This window comes from Camelus dromedarius, chromosome 6 (assembly GCF_036321535.1).
Source record: "Camelus dromedarius isolate mCamDro1 chromosome 6, mCamDro1.pat, whole genome shotgun sequence".
In the NCBI taxonomy this organism is placed as follows: domain Eukaryota; kingdom Metazoa; phylum Chordata; class Mammalia; order Artiodactyla; family Camelidae; genus Camelus; species Camelus dromedarius.
In genome coordinates, this window is record NC_087441.1 from 13,588,195 (window position 1) to 13,612,798 (window position 24,604).

General features: G+C 40.2%; 1 protein-coding gene across 1 annotated transcript in view; it reads right to left on the minus strand.

The window, feature by feature from the left end:
• AKAP12 (A-kinase anchoring protein 12) overlaps positions 1-22,669 on the minus strand; it is a 92,119-nt gene extending 69,450 nt beyond the window's left edge. The window contains exon 1 of the mRNA XM_031456549.2: positions 22,337-22,669. Within this exon, the coding sequence (XP_031312409.2) occupies positions 22,337-22,498 (162 nt within the window). The 5' untranslated portion in view covers positions 22,499-22,669. The remainder of the gene's footprint in view (positions 1-22,336) is intronic.
• Positions 22,670-24,604: the final 1,935 nt, after the last annotated feature.

Below are 24,604 nucleotides of genomic sequence, written 5' to 3' on the forward strand. Positions count from 1 at the left end.
ATCATCAATGGAAGCTAAAACATTGTTTGGCAACAGAATAATCAGCGTTAAACTCTCATATTATCTCATAGGGAAAAGCATACCTTCTAATGAAGAGATATGGTGGGGAACCTTAATCAAACTCAAACTCAGCATCACATATAATGGGGCAGCTATGACTCCCACTGTGATGTAATAGTAAGTACTCAGTATCACATACATACATTCTTGCTAAGAACGTTCAGCCAGAATCTAATCATACAAAAACAAATCTGACTATTCTACTGTCCAAGGAACTAGCCAGGGCTCTTCATGATAATAAATCCCACAAAAAAGCAAAAAGGCCAGAAAGGTGTCTAGCTTGAGAGATTAAAAGAAACATAACTGAATGCAATTTGGAAACTTTGATTAGATCCTGGATCCAATTTTTTTAAATGCAGGTATAAAACACATTTAAGGAATAGCAAGAGTTCGAATGTGGACTCTATTAGATGATGTCATTAAATTTATGTTAAATTTCTCAAATGTGATAATGATACTGCGGTTAAACAGAAGACGGCAGGAATTTATTTTTAGGAGACAGTACAAAGCTCTTTAGGAGTGAAGTATTTTGTTGTCTGGAAGAGTTCAACAACTGTAGAAAAGGATACAAACAAGAGAAGGAAAGCAAATCTGGTAAATGTGGATGCCTGGTGAATTTTATAGAAAAAACTGTTTCTGTGTATTTGGTGAGAAATATATTTAACCAACAGAATTCTCACTGCCTCCTCATCATGGAAACATTTTATTATTCTAGCAACTCCCCCATCTAGAAAGAGTATTTCTTACCTATTAAGTCAGGATTTTAAGAGCCATTTTTCAGAAGCCAGAAATGCATACGCTTTAATTGCCAAAGGTGCACAATGCATGTATTCTTGGATCCTTTGAGCTGTTTGTTGTATACACACTCATTTCAGAAGGCATCTTTAATTTTTAGCTTTACTTGGAGTGGATGTGTAAGAATACCAGATACATTTTCCTAGGGCAGTCTACCGAGGCAATAGAAGTACAAGCGAAAATAAACAAATGGGACCTAATTAAACTTATAAGCTTTTGCACAGCAAAGGAAACCATAAACAAAACAAGACAGCCAACAGAAAGGGAGAAAATATCTACAAATGATGTGACTGACAAAGGCTTAATTTTCAGAATATACAAACAGCTCATACAACTCAATAAGAACAACAAAAAACAACCCAAATCAAAAATGGGCAGAAGACCTAAACAAATATACCTCCAATGAAGACATACAAATGGCCAATAGGCACATGAAAAAATTCTCAATAGCGTATTTATCACAGAAATGCAAATCAAAATTACAATGAGGTATCACCTCACACCAGTTGGAATGGCATCATTTAAAAAGTCTACAAATGATAAATGCTGGAGAGGATGTGAAGAAAAGAGAACTCTCCTACACTGTTGGTGGGAATGTAATTTGGTGCAGCTACTATGGAAAACAGTATGGAGATTCCTTAAAAAACTAAAAATAGACTTATGATATGATCCAACAATCCCACTCCTGGACGTATATCTGGAGGAAACTCTAAATTTGAAAAGATACATGTACCTCAATATTCATAGCTACACTGTACACAATAGCAAAGACATGGAAACAACCTAAATGTTCTTCAACAGATGACTGGATAAATAAGTTGTAGTATATGTATACACTGGAACACTACTCAGCCATAAAAAAGAATAAAATAATGCCATTTGCAGCAACATGGATAGACCTGGAGATTGTCATACTAAGCTAGAAAGAGAAAGAAAAATACTATATGACATCACTTTTATGTGGAATCTAAAAAAGGGCACAAATGAACTTATTTACAAAACAGAAAGAGACTCACAGACTTATGGTTACCAGAGGGGAAGGGAGGTGTGGATGGATAAATTGGGAATTTGGGATTTGCAGATATAAACTACTATATATAAAATAGGTAAACAGCAAGTTTATACTTTTTAGCACAGGGAACTATATTCAATATCTTGTAATAGCCTATAATGAAAAAGATTATGAAAAGAAATATAATCTATATATGTATAAATGAATCACTATGCTGCACACAGAAATTAACACAACATTGTAAACCAACTATACTTCAATTTGGAAAAAAAAAGAATATCAGATATTTAGTTCGCCAAAAACAAACTGGATCAACACCACCAGCCATCAGGAAAATGCAAATCAAAACCACAACAGGATACCACTTCACATCCACTTGGATGACTGTAGTCATGGGGACAGATAATGAATGTCGGGGAAGATGTGGAGAAATTAGAAACCCTTTAGACTGCTGGTGGGGAAGTAAAATGGTGCAGCTGCTTTGGAAATCAGTCTGCTAATTCCTCAAAAGGTTAAATGTAGAGTTAACATACAATCCAGCAATTCTGCTCCTAGGCAAATATTCTGAAAACATATGTCTAGGCAAAAACTTGTACACTAATGTTCAAGGCAGTATTATTTATAATAGCCAAAAAGTGGAAACAACCCAAATGTCCATCAACTGATTCATGGATAAATAAAATGCAGAGTATATCCACACAATCCAATATTATTTGGAAATAAAAGGAAATGAAGTACTGATACATGTTACAACATGGATGGACCTTGCAAACACTACACTATGTGAAAAAGGCCAGACATACAAGGTCACATACTACGAGAGTCCATTTATACGAAATGTCCAGAATAGACAAATCTTTATAGATAGAAAGGAGATTAGTGGTTACCAGGGACTAGGGGGAAGGAGAAATGGGGAACGGCTGCTCATGGTACAGTGTCGCTCTGGGGGATCAAAATGTTCTAAAATTGACTGTTGTGATGCTAAATGTACTAGCACTATGAATGTACTAAAAAAAAACCCCACTGAATTGTACACTCTAATTGTAAATTATACACTTTATTGTAAACTGTAGGTATGTGAATTACTTCTTAATAAAGCTGTTATTTTAAAAACCTGGAACAATTAACAGTCTTCCAGAAACTGAGACTAGGAAATACCTCAGAGGGAAAGTCACTCACAGATATCTTCCTGGAGTAAATATATCTGTTCATTTCCCACTAATCACAAATAAGATCTACAGTGCTTCTTGAGCAACAGGAAAATGTCACGACAAATCAGATTTAAGTAGTGTTGATTCCCAAAGGAAATAAAATACGTTCTAACTATGAAAGTCTCCCCAGATGTTTTGGCAAGTTCTTAGGATAGAAATAAACACTAAATTTGGAGGGAGGACTGAACAGGATGACAAACAAGTCTAAAGTGCTATCAAAAGATACTCTGCACTAAATTTTAAAAATTTAGGAAGGATTTAGAAACCTTAAAAAAAAAAATCTTAAACTCAGGCGACCTTTTGGCATCCATCTTTGAATGGGCTGACTGACAGGTTACAGTCATCTTTAAAAAGACAGCTAAAATCTAAGAAGAGCCATTTGTAGTGTCTCTATTCATATGTCCACAGAAATCTTTTATGAAAAAGATTCACCTAAGCTTGAACATCTTTCATCTTGGTGATGAGATTTAGTCATTAGACATTAAATGTTTCCCACACCTGGTGTTGGGGGCAGCTTCCTCCCAGCTTTCTTAACATGGAATTTATATTACCCTAAACTCTCATATGCCCCCTGTTCTAATTTTATTTCCATAATATTAAAACAAGGGTTTGAAAGTGGGTCAAATACCTGGCAAATTATTAACACAGGTCTGTTCCAAAATTGAAACACTGCACAAAAGTTTTCATATAATGTAGGTATTTGATTAGATGTCATACTGTCTCTTGTAAGCAAAAAGATCAATATTGACAGATTTAGACTAAATTTAGTTAGGTATATAGCTGCCAAAGTTTTATTTTTGTTTTAAATACACATACTTGAGAACATGTCCCATTGTTTTAATAATGGTGACTTGCTTGGTCTCATATGAAGGTCCCCAGATCTCTCTTAGTAGGAAAGAAAAACATAAAGTGGGTCTTGGGGGGGCACAGGTAGCATCTGTCAGGCAGGAAGGTGATGCCCAGTGAGTGTGTGCAGGAGTCAGAGAAGCTGAGGAGGGCTCAAGGATGATCACTGAGCTCTCTCCATCTGCAGTAGCTGAAGAAAGTCAGGGAGCCCAATGGCAACAGAAAAAATTGGAAATCTGGAGACTTTGCCTTTGAACTGTCTTAGCTGCCACTGAAAAGAAACCACAACCTACACCTTCCTCGCAACCTCACACTGTAAGTTCTTGCCATTATCCCTATGAAAAAGCCTCGTTAATTAACACTGACACTAACTTGCCAACTCGTGAGAACAGCTATGGTGTCCTTCCATGGTTGCATTCTAGACATTTAACAGGCCCTGATAACAGATCCAAAATGGTGTACAATGGCTATCGACACAAAATCAGGTCCTTTGTCCTACAAACCTGTAACTTACTTTGCAAAACTTGTCCCAGTATACGTGGCTGGCATTCTGAAGATCACCCTTTGCAAAATAACCCTACTCCAAGCCCCACGTTCTCTCTGTTCACCAGGGTTTTGTGAATTCTGCTGTGACGACTGTCTCTCAAGGACCTGAAAATGTTCATGAGTCTTTTAAAGACCAAAATCTACACTTCTGACTTTAACGTAGCAATATCTGGCACTAAAATCTGACCCTGAGGACTAAGTACAATACTCCAGATGGCCACTGACCTGGGCAAACCACAGTACAGTATTTCTATTAATACAGCGTAAGAGTGTATTTCAAAATGCTCTGTATTTATTAGCCCCTTTCTCTCATTTTGTATTATAGTCAACAGAAAATCAATCAGCCCCCTAGCGTTTTACTTCCTTTTAGCTTTTAAACTAGATCTTTTTTCATGCTGAATTCTCTTCCACGTTGATCTCTCTGCTGGTTTCTCAATAAGCTTAAAAAGCAACATATTAAAGAGAGCTTTAAAAGTTGACACAATCTAACACACTGCCATTCTAACACTTCTTCATTTTCACGTGCTCCTCTCAACTTTTAACCACATGCATATACTTTCCATATAACTGCTGTTGTGGAGGACAGTTCTGCTTATTTCCCCCATTTTTAAACCATAACCATTTTCTCAAGTTGCTACAAATTCTCCTCATGTGTCCCTTAATGACAAAGGATCAAGTATATGTACCACACGTAATTCACTTACACCGATCTTTAAATATCTTAAATAAGACAGTGATAAACATTTGTAACACACATTTTATGAAACTTAATTTACCTTCCCTGATATTATCTATTTGCTGAATTTTCAGAATTAAGTGCACTAGAACAAAGGATGTGAACACTCATACGGTTATACGGTTGCCAAATTGCTCCACAGTTTGTTTTTGTTTTTTTTTTTAAGCATGGGAATTGATGCAATTTCATCAGGGTGTTTTTCTTCTATCCACCCTCCTCCCCTCCCCCCACCCCGCCTTCCACAGATCCAATACCTCTCTCTGTCTACACTGCTTGCCTTGGGTCGGCCTGCTCTAGTGGGCGGAGCTAAACTGGCTTTCCTCTTTATCCCAAAGCATATCAACCATACCTATGTTTGAAAAAAAGACATAATCCAGCATTTGCTTTCCAGTCTACCTTTTTTATTTTTTGTCAATTTGAGACCTCTGTCTTCACTTCTGATGCAAGCTGATAAAATATTAACTCACTCTTTAGGCTAACTGGTCAATTATGTTTATTCAACTGTATGTTTCACCAGATCACATTTAAGGAGAGTTACTGAACTAGTCAATTTTGTCAGACCTCTCGTGAAATCCACACTCTCCATCATCCATTTCCCCAAAATCTTACAGTCCAGGAACTGGACAACCTCTATCACAATAAAAAACCAAGAAAAGAAAAAAGAAAATTAAATAAATTTGATTATTCCTAAGTGAACCTAAGCTGACCCCAATGATCACCATTTTTTTTTCCTCACACATTTGTTGATGAATCCATTCTAGGCCAGGAAGGATGTTATAATCACCATTATCTGTGGTTCCTTCTGATAAGGGAGACTGTCTTGGGGACGGATGGGTAAGGAGACTTCTGTATGTACTGTTACATTTTTAACAAGCATTATTATTCTTGAATTTTAAAAACCTGAATTTAAACGAAGTGGTCCCTTCTCCAGTTAAAGTTAATATATTCACATTTATTGTCTTCTGCTATATTTTTTCAGTTCATTTTCTTCTGCTATATTTTTAATCTGCTGGATTGAAGTTAGTTTAGCTAACTGATTTAATAGGTCATGAAATTCCGACAGTGACTAAAGTTCAAGAAAGTAAAAGAAGTTCCCTTCCGTTACTTTCAAAAATTTTTTAGAAGGGGCCAACTGGATTCCTTCATGAAGGGAAAGTCATAAGCAACTGTAAGAACCTAAGTCAGGTCAGTTAACAAGTTTCACCTGTTTCCAGTTGTTCAATGATACCATTTTTCAATAAAGAATGTTTTGATTACTAAAAACCATTGAACTGTACACTTTAAATGAGTGAACTGTATGTTATGTGAATTAGATATCAATAAAACTCTTGCAAAAAGAAAAGGATGCTTTAATTTGCATATACAAATTTAACTTTGTCCCTAAAACATAAGCGCTTACTACAAATTCTATTTTCTTACTGACTTAAATTCGGTCTGTATCATCCATAGAAATGAGATCTTTGAAGCTGAATTTACTTTTAACCAGAAATATTTCATACATATTTATATTATATAAAAATCTATCTTTAACGTGTATTTGCATATCCTGCTATGTTGATGTAGAATTTATTGGCAAAGAGCCACCTAGAATTTTGCATTACATATAGATCTTAGTCTTTTATGATGCAAGCAAGCAAAAGTTATAAACTGCTTTAAGCAAATATTTTAGAGCCTAATAGGCTTTTGTTTATTGTCCCCAAGGCATGTCAGCCTCCTTCCAGGACCACACCCTGCTCAAGCTCTCATCTTGGGAGGACTGTGGGACCATCCTCCGAGCTGCTGTTCTCCATTCCCTTCCTCTCTTTCATTCAATCCCTTCTGCATATCATCAGCTTTTCTCATACAACAGCCTCCTCTCCACTTGCCCCAAGCTGGAGGCTGCACCAACCGGGAAGGTACAGAATTGAGGTGGGTGGGCTCAGCTTGAAGCGGCAGAAAAGCAAAAGGGTGTCCCTGGTGAAGAGATGGACAGTTTCAGGATTTAACAGCTCGTAGGTGTAAGGGGAGACAAGCAGAGGCACAAGATATCTCCCAAGAGTTTGCGGAGCAAAAATGGCTGAAGAAATACCAACAGACAGGAGTTAATATTTGTTGAATGGATGCCCCAAGGACCAGCTTTGCATGGATGCAACTCAAAAAGGTCTGAGTGAGAGAAAGCCCAAGAAGGATGTAATAATTTTCCTGCCGTAACAAACAAACAAAAAACTGCAGTGCAGGAGGGGCTGGGCTACCCTTGGCATAGTGTTCACCTGGGAAATAGTCCTGACAGAGAACGGTTTAGGCTGTTTTAGGACAGAAATTATAAAAGGCTTTAGAGATTTTCTTTTTTCTTTTCTTTTCTTTTTTTTTTTTTTTTTTTTTGAGGTGGGGAGAGGAAAAGGAAAACAAAGAATTTCTAAACTTTAATTCATACCAGATATCTGCTTGTTGAAAATGAAAATGCCAATAAATCAAATGCTTGAGCTTTGTAAGTCAATTGGCCATGTTTCTGCTTTAGACAGAATCCCCCAAATAAAAACTAACCCAAGAATGAATGAATTTATAGCCCAAACTATGTTTTTATACAAATATGATCAAGATGCCACAGGCTGTGTGTAGATCTCAGGGTGCCCACGGTGTTAGAAAACTGACCTCAGTTACGTAGACATTTCTCTGAGGCCATGTTACTGCACGACATGGAAAAGTATTTAAAATCAAACAAAGGCAATAAAAGAGCTTCGCTTTATTGCTACATTCACTGACGGAATGGAAAAAAAAATGGAAGAGCAAAAGAAAGCATGTAAAAAGCCACTGATTTTTATCTTCTCTCTCAACCCTCAAGGTGCACCTTGGGGAATGAAGGCTAAAACAGACCCAGGTGTGAGACTAGCGGCAAAGAGGAAACTTCCAGAGGGACAGGCACACCTGCACGCAGAGGGCCTCTCAGATCACAGGATTCCAGGTGCTCCCACTATGCAACTCCCTACATCTCTAAAGGAGTCATACACAGAGGAAGATGGCCAGAAGCAGGAAGACTAATTTGAAGACTAGACAGATCAAGCAGATCTAGAACCCACAGAACTTCATGAGGGCGTGGATGTTGGTAAGTGAAGGGAGGAACAAGATGCTCAAGGTACCAGAAGGGAGTTCTCTATGGGAAGAGGATGCAGGCAAAGGGGACAGAAGAAACACTGTTCTGGGAGCAAACTTGTCCAATACACAGAGGCATATGTGGGACTGAAACTTGATGGATATAACTGAGTATTAAAAAACCTGGTTGAGGACAGTATCTCCTAAGGACAAAGCCTTGACCTGGGCTGGCAAATCAGCTGGAATGACCCTTAGGGAGGAAATGTCTTTAGAATGGAATGGGGTTTATGCCAGTACTGTAGGACGGATGATGCACTGGGAGGTCAGAGCAAAACGGGAAGGGAGAAGATGGAGATTGTAGATGCCTGGCATTCAGTCACACGCAAATGAAAGGGAAAACATGAGCTCTGTGATTTGCCTCTAAACCCAAGGAGCTCTCACAGCCTGGCATCGGCTGTTTCCCCACCCTGGTGGGATGGGAAAAGTGGGGGTGGCTCTGAAATGACCGGTTGGTCCACAAAGATGAATCAGTTGCCATTCACTTGACAGTAGGTAGAGGGATGCATCCTAAAACACCTAGAGAGCGGGGTGCACTGGGATCAGAGGTGCTGCCGAGGGTGTGAGAGGTGAACACAAGCCGTCTTCTCAGCATCACAGCCATGGCCTGTTTCCCACGGCAGTGGTCTCCTTCCCACCAGCCCCGAGCCTGGGAGCTGACCAAACCAGGGCAGCTTGCCCCCTTGTATTGCAATAGTGCATCCAAAGCTCCGTAAATGTTCACTTCGGTGGCTCCTTTTTTAAAGGGAGCTGATACCACCCACCTCACAGAAGTTATGAGCAACCGGTAAGACAGGAAAAAGCAGGTACAAGAGCCCCCAAACTGTCTGGATCCTCAAACCCGACAAAGTCAGTGAGCTGACAGTCAGTGAGAGACGGGACTCTATTTTTGCTCTTTTATATTTCTGTAGGTACCTGACCCTGAAGGCTCATGCGTTAGTTCATCACCTACAGGTTTCATCCTTGTCATCAACCCAGAAACACGCGCTAAAATAACTGTGTGAGGAGCCCTCAGACATGGACAGAGCACGAAACTGGGACCAGTCTCCCCTCTTTCCCACAAAGGTTATGCTTTCTGTAAGCACAGAAAGTTGCACTGAAAGAAAGAGTCAGCGCGTGGATTTATTAAATTTATTTTTATACATAAGCTCATTTTTAAAATAAACACAGTATCAGTAAATATTTATTAAGAGGCAGGACTCACTCCTTTATGCCTAGATTGAGATGCTCCTGCTTAAATGGCCTAAAGTAATCTCACAAGAACAGCCCTACTTCAATTTTTAAGTTTTCAAAGAAGCGACTTGCTTAAAACTTTAGCTTAGTTACAATCCCAGGATACAGTTATTTGCTTTGATCAGACTCAAGGAAAAAATAAATCAGTGTGCTTCTCAACTTCTTATCCGAGGCCGAAATAAGCCAGCTGGTCAGCTCATAGCAAAGGAATCATAAGCTTTGGGGATTTTTCCTTCTTCATGACCATAAAAAGCAACAAACGGGTGACATTTCCCTTTACTCTTATTTGCCAGAGGAAGAATTTGCAACTCCATTCAAGAAGGCTCTATTTTGACCTTCCACTGGTCTTCGTTCAAGTTCACATACAGTTACAATACCTCCAGTATTCACTGCAGGAGCTGGAAAGGGTTTGAGGAACACAGTAATTTACAGCATTTAACTCCACAGTAGTCCAATTGTCTTTGGCCCCAGAAAATACGGTTAAGGGAAAGTTTCAAGGCATTATGTGACTTGTACTAGGATGCTCAGCTCTACGTGCAATTAACTAAGTGCCACAGAAACTGAGTCTAAAACGTGACTGGACTCCTGCACACAGAAAATAAAAACCATAGCTGCTGCAATTAACTGGATTATCTGAACAATGAAACTAATCCAAAGCATATTCAATCCAAAAGTTTTTAATGATCCTTATTGTTGCTCTTTCTACTTCTTTCTCTCTCACTGCAACCCTCCAGAATATATTAGGAACTCCAGACATAATAAATGAAAAATACGGAACATTTCATCTCAGGATAATCTGAGGCATTTCCAAAATAAGGTACATTTAAGAGCTGGGATATATTTCACATTTCTTTCGATTTTAACCAGATAGTAAGAATCTCTCTACATGTGGTTAATTTGTGAATGAAAATCTGTCCTCCTTGCTCCCACCTCAAAGAGAATAAATTTTCTACTAGCTCAGAACGATTCTCTCAGTCTCAGATGATAAACAGAAAGTTCAATTTAGGTCCCGCCTCCATCCTCACAGATGCAGAAGTAGATCCCAATTATTGGATTCACATTGCCGATCACAGTAAATGCAGAAGTCATACACTGGTTCAAATTCTCCACGGCAGAGCCACAAAATACCTCTTCTGGCTTCTCAATCACTGTTCTAATTGTGCTCCTTCACTAGCTGACATTTCCCAGTTGCATTTGGGTAAAGATGTATTATCTACGTCCCCTTGGGGAAAGATATAATTAATAACAATAAAGGCCCTGCAAAGTCCTGCAGTTAAAAAAATTGAATCATTATTCCAAGTTTTCCAAGACTATTTTTCACTCAGTATTTCTCCCAACACAGTAAGGTTCCCCCTTGCCTCCATATTTTATAATTTAGTATTTTTACTATTTAAAAAATTATTTAATGATTTTCTTGCCTCCTTCTCTCAAGCATCTCTGTTCCTCGACAATGCACCATAAATTCCATTTCCTCTGTCTGAATTTGGGCTGCTATGTGTGGCAAATTACCATAGACCGGGTGGCTAAGGCAACAAACATTTATTTCTCACAGTTCGGGAGGCTGAAAGTCCAAGATTAAGGTGCAGGCCAATGTAGTTCTTGGTGAGAGTTCTCCTGGTTTGCAAAGAGCATTACTTGGGGAGTGGGGAGGGGAGCAAGCTCTCTGGTGTCTCCTCTTAGAGGGGCACTAATTCCCTAAGCAGGCTCCACTCTCATGACCTAATTACCTGCCAAAGACTCCATCTCCTAATACCATCCCACTGGAGAGTTTCAACATATGAGTTTTGAGGGACACACTCGGTCCATAACATCCTGCATGCCACCTTTCCTGGTACCCCATATGTGCTCTCTCTTGCCTTCGAGCCCGGTCATGTTAGTGTCTCTTTGTCCATCACTCAGCTACAATTCAGGGCAAAACATGGTTTCCACAAGCTCAGGTCCCCAACAGAGCTTAATCTTGGCAGCAAAGAAAGACCTCCAGTTCACTTAAAAGATGCTCTAATTTTCCTAAATATAGTTACACATCAACTGCCTATTTACTTTTTTTTGGCTGTCTTTTTTTCTGTTTTTAAATTATTTTTTAAATTAATTTTTTTAATTCAAGTATAGTCAGTTTACAATGTTGTACAATTTCTGGTGCACAGCACAATGCTTCAGTCATCCGTATACATACATATATTCCTTTTCATATTCTTTTTCATTATAGGCTATTACAAGATACTAAATAGAGTTCCCTGTACTATACAATAGAACTTGTTGTTTATTTTATATATAGTAGTTAGTATCTGCAAATCTCGAACTCCCAATTTATCCCTTCCCACCCCCTGCCTGTTAATTTTTAAACAATTTTTATTCCAAGATTATGCAATAAAGAAAAAACCCACCACAGCTCTGATTTTCTAGTCATTAATCTATAGCCCTAACTCATTGGTTTTGGAGTTGGGAGTGCAAGTGCATACAATGCACCTGTAACTTTTAGTCCAGCCCTTGAGAAGTTAAGTTAGCCACCTACTCTGCCCAAGACTCAAGCACTCTGGGTAAGGAACAAGCAGGGATCCAGCGATCACAGGAACTGCTTGGGAAACTTTCTCTGACAAATGTAATGAATGCTGTAAACCATGACCTACTTCCCTGAATACTTCAGCATTCTCAGAATTCCTCCCTGTCGTGGAGGACTGTTTATCAGGCACAGCTCCAGAAATGACTTGAAATCTCTGTCACTCTGCAATTCTAGATAATACTGTAGGTTCTCTTAGCTCCCATTTAAGACAAGCCTCCACTTAGGACAAAAACCTTTTGACCATTCAAAAGGCCTTAGGGTGTCTTTAATTAAATAACAAAAGAACAACCAATCTTCATAGTAATGAAAGCAAAACAAATTTTCTATACTGCAAACGAAACAGACAGATTAACGCTGCCATCAAACTGAATTTAAAGGAAACCTACACTTCTAAAGGTTTGATGACAACAAAAAATCAGACACAAAACCAAATCAGTTTGAGTTTTGCCCCCTTGTAAGTATTTTTTGTTTGAATTTTATACACTAACTTTTGTCAAGATTGGAGAAAAGATCTTAATAATCAAGACTGACCGATTTGGTAAACTTTAGTGGTGACATTTTCTACTGCTTTTTAGTAACTTACTTCATATAAAACAGAACAGAACAAGAACAAAAATTTCCACTCAAATATTTAGATTAACACTATAGGAGTCAGGAACTCATGTCTAAACATTGGTTAAGCATGTCATTTCTGAAGTAATTAAGAAAAAGCCATTATAGACTGTCTAATTCTTAGCAATTTCCTATAGATTACAATCCTTTCTCCACCCACCCCCCTCACCATTTGGTACTGCAGTGTATATCAATTGCAGATTCCACATCTAAGGTTGAACTCATAGCATAGCATTCAATATGCTACTGGTATGGAATAAGACTGTTTTATGTACATACCCAAGTGAAGGATAATTTCAAACATAAGTTTCTTAGGAAGCATTATACAAGCAGTTTGTTACCTTAGTGAAAAATTATCACCCAGAACTGAAAATGTAAAAAAAAAAAAAAAAAAAGCCAAGAACCATAACATACATCAACAATCTTGTTTTATGCATCACAACAATATGTATTTCAAAGAGTAGGGAAAACTAGGAAGGACACAATGAAGCATGTCTTCAATAAGGCTGGTCAATATCAGGAGTGAGGACAGAAAATTGATCATGAAGCAGACAAAACCCAGAGCCTCTAATGGCTCAATGCAATAAGAAATCATATGCTCAGACATGAAGAAAAATAGCAAACCATAAATCATCCTCTGAACAACAAACCAAAGGGCAGACGCCGGAGATGGAAAAAATTGCAGGGAAGAAATATCGTCTTTGAAAGGGAAGATAAACATTTGCCAAGCCACCTAGATTCTTTGCCTACAAATGGAAGGAATGCTAGTCAACCATCAGCCTTGCATTTTTAGGTGGACCCAGACGGGCTGGGGTAAAGTGGTCACTGTTGCATGATGAAGCAGAGATCCAACGTCTGTTTAACCCGGTGCCATCTGTTTTACCTAGTCTCCTCTACTAACGGTCACTGTTGGATCCACTTTCCCCAGAAACACCATCAGCTCTTCTGTGCCATCATCTCTTACCCTTTGATATTTGACCTTCCCCTGTGCCCCCAACTCCGCAAGCCTGGACTGGACTGCCCTCAGTGCTGGTGGTCTGGGCTCTGATGCAGACCACTATTTAGAGGAACAGCTGCCCTCTGTGGTTACCTAGACTCTGCTGCAAACCTCTTCTTTATGTTAAAAAAAAAAAAAAAAAAAAGCCTGAGGCTGTTACTATCAAGTGATGGTCTCCCTTTTAAAGATACTCTTGGTGTAAACCCTTGTTTGCTCTGGTGGCTAACACAGCAATCCACAACTGAAACTGACATCATGAGGGGGACATTCTTGTCTATTACAGAAACTGAGGCACTCCACCTTCCAAGTCTTGGAATCTCAGTTGTTTTTTGACCACCCCCATGCCAAGACGATACCCTGCACCCATCCTGTGCCCCAGCTAATATCTGGCACTTTACCACATCGTGGAACTAGCTCCCCTTCCGGTCTCACTTCCCCCCGTGCTCCTAGGATGTCGTCTGTGCTGTGTCTGAGAGGGTCTGCCTCTTTGCTTTGTTCTTTATCAGAAGCCTTCACTTCACTTGGTCTCTGCTGCTTGTGCAGCTCTTGCTCTGATTGGCTGCAACTCTCTCATCAGCTTTCCATTATTCTCTTACAAACATTCAGCTCTTTAATATGCTCTGTACCTTCTGGCCTCCCGACTAATGGCCTTTTATCTGCCTGCAACACTTGCCAAAAATGTTCTTTTCTTTGTACATCAGTTATCTGGACAATTCACTGAATAGACATGTACCAACTAACGGCAATTCTTCTATTGTCTGTCCAACTTATTTGAATCTTTTGTTACTGAATTATTTCCTCTAGAGGGACCGTATACCTCACTTAGATTATGAGGTGTTCAAGAATAATGCTGTGAGTTATTTAACCTCCCAAAGCATTTAGACCAAGGCCTTTCATATGGTAAACAGTTAGGAAATACTTGGTTGACTGTTTTTTAAATGTTATTATTTTTTGTTTGTTTTTTGGAGGGGGGAGGTAATTACGTTTGTTTGTTTGTTTACTTTATTATTCTTTTTAATGGCAGTACTGAGGATTAGACCCAGGACTTTGTGCATGCTAAGCATACACTCTACCACTGAGCTATACCCTCCCCCCTTGATTGACTATTTTTAATGCATAATGTTATTATATACCAAGAAAACAAATTCACTTCGGAAGACAACACAGGCTCCCCACTTTTTAATATTTATGTATGTATAAACTTATTATAGCCATGAACCAGAGTGACACCTGGGACGTAGAATTTAAAAGTATTTTAAACCATGGGCCTCCCATTAGAATGGAAGATTTTTAGCCACTCTCTAATGCTTTTAACTAAATGTACAAATAAAGAGAAGGAGATTTTTTAAAGTAAAAAGAAACCATATACATATATATATATGCATTTGGAAACTCAAGTTTCAACAGGACGGACTATTTAATCAATGGTATTGGAACAACTGGTAACCCGTATGGAAAATGAACTTAGATGTCTCCCTCTAGACATAAAATAATCCATTTTAGTGGACTGGAGAGATGGATATCTGAAAGGAAGCACTTTAACCTTTTTTCAGCACCGAGCTCTTGGATTTCTCTCCTCCTCTTTGTGCCCGCAGTTCTCAGCACAGCACCCAGAGAACAGGAGCCAATAAAGATGTTAATGAAACCAAGAATGAACAGTAAATAAGTGGGGGGAAAGCCAGAACCCTATTCTTCAACCACTTTGTTAGGTTTTAAGATTTCACAGATTTCTGGACCAGCCAAATACCATCAGCTCAGTCATCAGCCACTATCTACTTACCCAACACAAGGGACGATTTAAATTGATAAATGAGGGAGGAGGTTGAAGAGGCAATCAGGTGGGAACGGAAAGTGAACAATGACAAGTAGCTCTTGGCTTAGAAAGGATAAGAGCATCTGATTCAACACCTGTTTACCCTGAATAGTACATTCTATTTAGAATTCAGAATTTTAATTTAGAATATTTCTCTAGTAGCAGCACACTTGTTTTCAATCCAGTAGAATAAAGGAAAGAAATTACGTAGGAGAAATGTTCCCCTTTATTTTCAATTCTGATATGGAGGGGAATACCTAACTCTTTTTACATCGGCTGAAACCCTCCCGCCTAACCACACCACACAAGCTCCAGCCTTAATCGCTCTGTGCTGTTACCTCCAAATGCCTCTTGGGGGCCTCTCTCAGCTCCTACACTGGCTTCCTCAAGGCAATGATGGCCCCACAAGGCAAATCGAAATCCCTGATGAGCATTAAGGCTACAGAATCTCAGACCCAGGGATGGCCTGGGGTTCTGATTGAATACATCTAGAATGGGGCCCAGTGGTGTCTTTAAAAAGCTCCCCAGGTGATTCCATTGCACAGCCAGGTTTGGGAACCACAGAAAATTTAATCTTTAAGTCCTCTCATCGTTTGCAATGTCTGCATCCAACAAACAGAAGATCAGCCAATGATTTAGAGTAATCGCCCCTTCTTAAATTTTGGCTTATCTAATTTAGAAACAAACATAAAATTGACATTTTACTAAAAGCTGGTTAAGTTAGACAGAATGAAATTACAGGGTTTCTTCCATTTGTGTGTGCGTGCGTGCGTGTGTTTGTTTGTTTGTTAAACATCATTGAGATGTGTGTGTGTTTGTTTGTTAAACATCATTAAGAAAATGTAAGGAAGACAAAAACCTTTGAACTTGAATGAATACTTACTTGTATTAAGAGACACCTAACAGTGTCCAGGAAAGGCCCTGTAGTTTCCAGTGCTTTGAACACCTACGTTTTTTTCTGGGAAAATATTTATTCCAATTAACAGAGCCAGGCTGTCATCTGTTATGAGAATGAGAACAGAGCCCAGAGGAGGGGCCCACGATCTACTGTTTCCCAGGAGGTCGATTTCTGCTGCCCCCAACCCCTGACTCCAACATTTCATGGATAAGAAGTATGAAGAAATTCTGGCAACTAGATGCTTTTAGATTCTTCCCAGAGGACAAATTTTAAAATTGAAATTGATAGCTAAAGAAATAGGTCATTGCAAAGTAGATCCAAGCAAACAAAATTAAAGACAGTTTATTAATTTGGGAAGGAAAGGGAGTAAATAAGAGCAATGCCTCAGCTCCCTTTTTACTCTAAATTTACTTTTTCTTTTAAAATTCTTTTTCTTGATTTAATTTGGGAGCGGGGGGAGTCTTTACAATTAACTAACAGTAAAATAAACCGTAGCCTTTAATGCTCTAAAAGCCAGTCCAGTTCCTAATGGAGTGGTACCCAGAAGAAAAGCACAGAGCCAACATATGTGACAGGGCACCCAACTTTATCATTAAAAACGCATCGAGAGAACTGAGGTGCAGACTGACAATCGGCTATCCACTGAGGCGAAAGCATCGGAAAGTGAGTGTCAATCTCCACAGAGGAGGGATACAAAATGGTCAAATCTCTTTGGAAAATAAATTTAGCAAGCACTATCAAAATTTCAAATGCATGTAAAGTCCTTTGATCCAGCAATTCCACTTCCAGAAATCTATCTTAGAGATACATCTGCACACATACAAAGATGTCTGAACTAGGACTATTCCCTGTGTCAATTTATATAACAAAAGACTAGGAAAATTTAAATATAGACCCAGGCGATTGGTTAAATCATGATGGAAGTTCAACCCATAAATAAGAAATTTATGTAACCAATCATAACAATGGGGGTAGGTCTTTATGTCCTGTTATGAAAAGATATCCAAACCCTAAAGCTGTAGAATATAAGTGATATGATCTTATTTGTTAAAAGGGAAAGATGGGGCTGTTCTTATTAATATACTTGCACATACATACAGTTTTTTAAAAGAGCATGCAAAAAAAGACCAATACTGATTTCAAACTATTGTCAACAGTACTTGAGGGGTGAAAACGAATAGACTTCCCTTTTAACCAGTCTTCAAATTAAGGTTCTCAATCATGAACATTTTTAGAAAAATTAACATTAAATGAATACTGCTCACAATGACTTTAAAGAAAAATCATTTCGTAAGAGTAACCAAGTGCTATTTCTTTCTTTTTTTAAGCAAGTGCTTTTGATTATCTTTTTATAAACCTTCATGATTCAAGAATGATGATGTCAGGTCTACAGTTTGTTTTAAATAAGTAAACTCAATTATTCATGATAAGAAATACAAAGGTATGTATAAGTGAAATTATTACAGATTAGTATCTCCACTTTAATCCTTTTATTAGATATACTAAAACAAGTAAGAACATAAGTAGAAAACCCTACCCTTACAGTCTCTAATAAGGTGCTAATTTGCAGGAAAATGGCCCAAAATCTAAACAGATGAGACAAAGAACTACAATTACAAATTTTTAAAGAATTTATTGAAAATAAACTTACACATTTATACGATATAGTGTCTCTTCCTCCCAAACCCAGCTTTTTTTTTCATATTTTTCTATTGTATTATTTTAAAATGAAACATTCTAACGTATAATTTTTTTAGGCTATAAGAGAATTAAGAATTGGCTTCAAGGACATCTAGGTTTTTTTTTTTCATGAGATAAAAGTCCTGATATACTTTTCTCACAATGCCAAATGCTAGAAATTCTAATTTCTTGCTTCACGAATGACTACAACATAAAGAGTTATATAGATCAAGTACGACCAGTTTAGCTGGGTTTTCCTTTCGTTGGTATTCTGTATCACTGAGTATGTGCTAAAACTGGTGAAGAAAAAGAAACAGTATCACAGTCGCTTTTAAAACAAAACATTTTAGTTCCATCTTATTAATTATCCTATAAGACACCAAACTAGAATCATCTTTATAACATAGTTTAAAGTTATCACAGCCCAGAGACTAGTGGACCCACAGTGAATTCAAAGAGGGAGGACATTTGCGTTCTGTTCCTCACGGAAGAAGGCGTTTCAAGTGGAAATCTCCACTGATCTCACACATCTAAGAGCCTAAAAGGCGGTAATGGATTAACGGAAGACATTGCAATCCCCGAAGGCTCTCACTATCCTAAATGATCATCCTCACACTCACATCTCCAATTTCTGGACTGTGTTCTAATCAGAAAGTAGCACCTCTTGCAATCTGAGGAAAATCAAGAACACAGGTAGCCACACACCAAAACACCGCTCTGTTAACACATAATTCTCTCCTAATCATCTTAAATTCTGGGCCTTGTATGGTAAAACTGGTGACATAATCACACTCTGGCGATCTCCATTCCCATTTTGTAAACACAGGGCAAGTGGGAAACAGCACACTACGTTAGACTGGGAGAGGAAATATGAAATCCAACTGGCCAACTCAGTTGTCTGTGTTAATGCACAAACAGCACGGACATCCTTAAATCTGCTAATCCGGACAATGGATTCTTCTACTTGAACACATCTTTACGTGAGGGTGAGTCACTGCTCTTGGAACCAAATGGAACCACAGCTTGAAGGAATGACAAGGGTCCCCATCTCCCCAACTGCCAGGGACCTTGGCCTACACAGTTGCAACTGAGAGCTGTTCCAGTTTCAGCTCTGAGTCACTGAGCAGAAAAGACAGAAAGGCGAATTTACAAGATTGTCTGTTCAGACTTAGCCTGGAGCCTGACTCCAGAAATCAAGATCTGCTGGAGATAAGGAAGTTTGTTGTTGGCCAACCTACCCTGCATTGCTACTGGGATGAAAATACTCTTTCGAAGACAAAATTTGTAAAAACAGATGACTGAGGAGTAACATGAGGCTTTGTTTACCACGTGCGTTCAGGCAGTCTCATCCTCCTGCACCCTGCAGTAGCCAAAATGGCCAGCTCTCAAAAATAAACCTGGAAAATAACCAATCAAGCCATTTCCCCTCAGAATTAATGTGTAAAGAGTATCAAAGGTTGGCTGGAAGATAAGACTCCTTCTATTTCCACTGAACTTTATCACAGATAAAAACAAGACTTGTCTCAGTGATTCTGAATGTTAGGCTTGAGTAATCAAGTTTTATCTTCCATATGACCTCCAACTCAATTAGAGTAATGTCTTTTGAGGTGTGAGCACTTAGAAGTGATAAAATTAGCAGAAAAAAAAAAAAGAAAGTAAACTATACTGCTAAATGGGCAGCATGCATGATACAAATATTATTTAGATGGAAAAAAAAATCTGCTAACAGCCTTTAATTAATGATCAGCATTCTACTTGGGGGGAAGGAATGTATAAGTCTAAAACTCCCCCAGATGTCCACACATCCATTCAAGAAAGCTCAAGGTGTAATTCATATGAAGTTGTCTCATTTAAGCAACATGCATTTATAATACATTTGTCTATTTGAGATTAAATGCAATTTGAAACTGCAACCAGAACAAGCCATTCTAAAGAAACAGAAATCAAAGTCCTCAAATCTTAATTTTTTTGCTAAATATCCACCTGGTGTGTAAATAACCAGACTGACTTAGTCACTATGTGATAAATGAGACAGATCATGATAACAAGAAAGTCAAAGAAAACAGGATTCTCCAACTTGACAGTCTCCAGTCAAAAGCAGGGAGCCAGTACCATCCTACGTGCCACACATGGGGCAACACCTGTTATGAGCAAAACCAGATATGGTTCCTGCTTCTGGGAAGCATCAGAACCAACAACCAGGAGAACATATATTAATCAAGTCGCTAAACCCACAAAAGTGGAAACTGCTAGAAAGAAGAGTCCATGATGCTATGGAAACCTAGAATGGCCAATGGGACTACTCAGAGGTCAGGAACTGGAGCTGAACAGGGCAAAGAGGAGAGACACGAGCTAGGTGCTGAATCATTCTTAATCAGAGAGCCCTTTTGAAAAGACCTAGGTCCTCAAAACCTGAGTAATTCTGCTTGTTGAAATGAAAAACCACACATTTTCCAAGGATACATGTAAGTGTATTGATTTGTTCCCAAATTGATAACTGGGCAGTATGCCAAAAAGTTCAATGATATTCTGGATGTCATTAAAGTAATTTTTAAAAGGAGGTCATTTAGCTGTTTCAAGATGGTGGTGACTAGGAAAGAGGGAGAAGGATAAAGAGAACAGAATGGAAGGAATATTTTAAATGAGCACATTCAACTTTATTGGGAAGGGAATAAGTATCATGTTCTCAGTGTAAATTGTTAATAAGACCTGAAGGACTGGTAAAAGCCAAGGAAAAAATATTCCCCGATTGCAAGCTTTTAGCCATTCCACCTTACTTTCATTGCTGGACTCTAAATACAGGGTTGCAGCCATTTTGACAGAGTTGGCATGACCAAGTGACGCACAGTAAATATTAAAATGTGACCAAGATCTCAAAAGGATGGTGTATATCAAAGGCACCTCTTAGAAAATCTAGATATTCCTGGCACAGCTAGTACTTGTGAGCATCTATAGGTCTAGGGGCCAGGATTCTACAAGTAGTTCCGTTAACTACTAGAGATAATCTGGTCAGGAGCAGTCTCTCAGCCGAAATTAGACTAGGACAGCTGAAGAGGTCAAGGCAATGAGGTCATAATTCTCTGAAATTTACCTAGATTGCAAAGTTTTTCTATTCCACACTGTAACCATCTGTACTTCCTGAGATAACTCTTAAAGGTCCTCATGTATTCGGTATATCCTCAAATTTGACACAAGAGGGTTTTTTCCCCTATTTAAGTATTAAGTATGGTTACCCACATCTTCCTATAAAAATATCACAAAATGGGTTGGGCAAAGCCTTGCTAATGAACACACACGCTGGGAAAATATCTAAAGGACAATGATCGGAACTAGTCACAATCTTTTCGGCCGTAGTCGCGAAGAATAAATATTTCAGCCTTTAAGACTTAAGACTATAAAATGCCAAATATCTAGGAGGTTCAGCACTGCCTTCATAGACCAGAGTACAGGGAATGCTCGCTTACGCCTCTGACTGCATCCTTGAGAACTTCTCACTACTCCAGTATTTGTTTATCCAACTGAGTCCACAGGCAATGAACGGAGCGAAAAGGAGGACGCTGCCGTGTTTGGAAATCTGTCATCCCCTTTGGAAATGCAGCGTCTGCTCAGGTTTTCTTCTGGCGCTGAGCGAGCTACACCCCAGGCTTTCTGCATCAGAAAGGCGGTGTCTGCTCCAGCCGCTGCCGCAGGAGGACTGGGTACCAAACCCGGGTCGCTCCAGTACGCTGCGGGGAACCCACGGGTGGCGAGTTCGCCAGGAAGCAACACCCATCACGGCTCAACAGCTGACTTTCTGCATGGGGGAAACGGGGGTGGGGGTACCGGGAGCTCAAGACGCCTGGCCGGTGGGTCAGTTCGCGGACTGCCCCACGCAGCTCGCTGGTCTCGGGCTGGGTCGCTCCCACCGGAAGAGCGTGGAGAAAGGCTCTGTTAGCGGCGGGCAAGGGACGGATTTTATTACTGCGGATGGCGCAGTCGCCTCGCCTGGTAATCCGCGACAAAGATGCAAGCGCCCCTGCCGCGCTCGCCGCTGCTGTGGTCCCGCCCCGGCACTACAGACCCTAAAAAGCCTAAAAAAAAAAAAAAGGATTCATACTCCAGAGTTTCCAGATAGGCTGGACGGGCCATTAAGTTCTCGCAGGCGGAGATCGGGGGACCCCCGCCTCCCGCGCCCCCGCCTCCCCTGGGGAGGTGGCCCGGCGCGTCCATACCTTGGTGGCGGGGTCCGCAGCGGCGATGGCGGTGTCCCCAGGCTCACCGGGCGCCGCCTCTGCCGCAGAGCTGCCGCCGCTGGGTTCGGGCTCGGCCGGTGTCACGCTCCCCGCCTCCGGCTGCTCCGGGCTCCGCTGCTCGGTGGAGCTCCCGGCGCCCATGGCTTGTCTGCGGTTCTCCCACGCCCAGCTACCCGGTTACGCCTTCTCAAAATCGCAGGGACGCGGAGGAGAGCCAGAAGCCGTGCGCCCGCGAGGTCCCAGGAGCGCCTTCCTCTCCCGCCGTCCTCCTCCGAACCCGCCCAGACTGCGAATGAAGGAGACGCGCTCGCGGCAAACTCCTTAAAAGAAAAAAAAAAAAAAAAAAAAAAAAAAGCCACCTCTTTGCCTCCTCCTCCTCCTCCTCCTCCCCCTTGTTTTTCCCTCGCTTCATCACATGAGCACAGCCCCAGACACGCCTTGCACCAGCATCTCCCCCCAGGCTGCTAGGACCCAAGAAGCAGCCAGAGCCTAAGAGCCAAGGGCCAGGCAAGCAGCCCACCCTGACCTAGGGCACCTCCCGTTCGTAAATGGGGACAGGATCTAGGGGACCACCCAGGCCTGCCTACCCGAAGGTGAAGGGAGAGCGAGAAAGAAGGGAGGGCAGAAAGCCCCCCGGGGAGGTCGGATTCGCTGGGGGTTATTAAATGATTAATGACCCAAGGCAGGGCATCTGCTGCAACCGACTTTCAACTCGCCCAGAAGCGTACCAGATCCCCGTTTGCTTTCCTTCAGATTGTTTGCCTCTAGACCATCGTTCCTGCCTCCTCCCCATTAGCAGAAGAAAGGCAAGCGCTCCTTGGCTTCTCCGGAGTCTGACCATATTAGGACACCTCACGTGGCAGGAGCTGGGAACGGAGAGGTTAATTCAGTCAGACCACGGATGAGGTGGGCCAGGCGGCCCCACGCGCTCCTATCACCCGGAACAAGTGATATCAGGCGATGCCATCAGCAACACTGACTGCCTTCCTCCCCTGGGGGGAATTTGGGGGAAGTGAGACTGTTACTGGAAACGGGCCTGTCCTTTGAGGGCCTGATGCTGGAGGTCCAGGCCACTTCTCCCTCGCGCCCCACTGAAGCAGGATGACATATATCTGCTCATTCTCCGTCAGTTTTCCTCCATAGATGAAGGCTCTAAATAATATCAGCTTAAGTGGCTTGTGTTGTCCCTTCCTAGTCTTGAATACTTGCTACATGAATATCTCAGTCAGTCAATAAACATTTGAACTAAATTAAAATTGTAGCTGGATTACCTGGGACATAAGCACGAAGGTGGTGGGGCTGAAAGAAAAATTAGCCCAGTTTTCACAGACAGAATCTCATTAAAAATGAAGAGACTTTGGAATATTGCCACTAGACATCACATGAATATTCCAGACCCAAATTTAGGACAAACTAGTAGAGAATTGATGTAAACAGTAGTTCAGCACTTGGTTGGCATGTAGTAAAAGCCTAATTAATTGCATGGAGTAAAATGGCTCCTTGGAAACCATAGGTTATTTACCCAGCATAAAACCTTTCTGAAGTTACCATTTTTCTTTGATGGAGTATATAAAGGCCACTTTCTCTGGAATCTATCTCTTAAGAAGAGTATATTTGAAAAATGGTTGTTTTTCAAGACTTTTAAGCATTTCATAAATTTTGACTATTTAGGAACCATTTGAGTACTTATTCTGTGGCAGACATTGTGAATGCACTTTGTGTGTATACTCACATTTAATCCTTACAACAACGTTATGATGTAGATCCTATTGTTCTCATTTTACCAAGGGAGTGGAGGAAAGCAGGCCCAGAGAAATGAAATCAGGTGCTCAAGGTTCCTCAGCTGGGAGATGGAAGAGCTCTCTTGCCAACCACTGCCCAACACTTCACCTCTCTCCACCTTCTGTAGGGAAGCTTCAAATGTGTTCTCTTTTCTCAGAGATGTTAGTAAAAAGTAGTGTTTAGGCCTCACCTAGGATGTTGGCTAAAAATGCTGTTAAAACCTGTTTGAGAATGCATCAGAACCTATGAAAATGCATCACTAAGTAGTGCAAATACTATCAAAATTTCCCATTCTCTGAGATTATATTTATTCAGTTCTTGGGAAATATTTAAAGCTTTTCATATCTACTAGCCGTTGAATTTTCAGAAGAGATGGCAAGGTCAAAGATTTCAAGCCAGCAGTGTACAACCCACATGCTGAAGAAGACATTGCCAGGGTCTGATTAGATAAGCCATTGCTTGCTT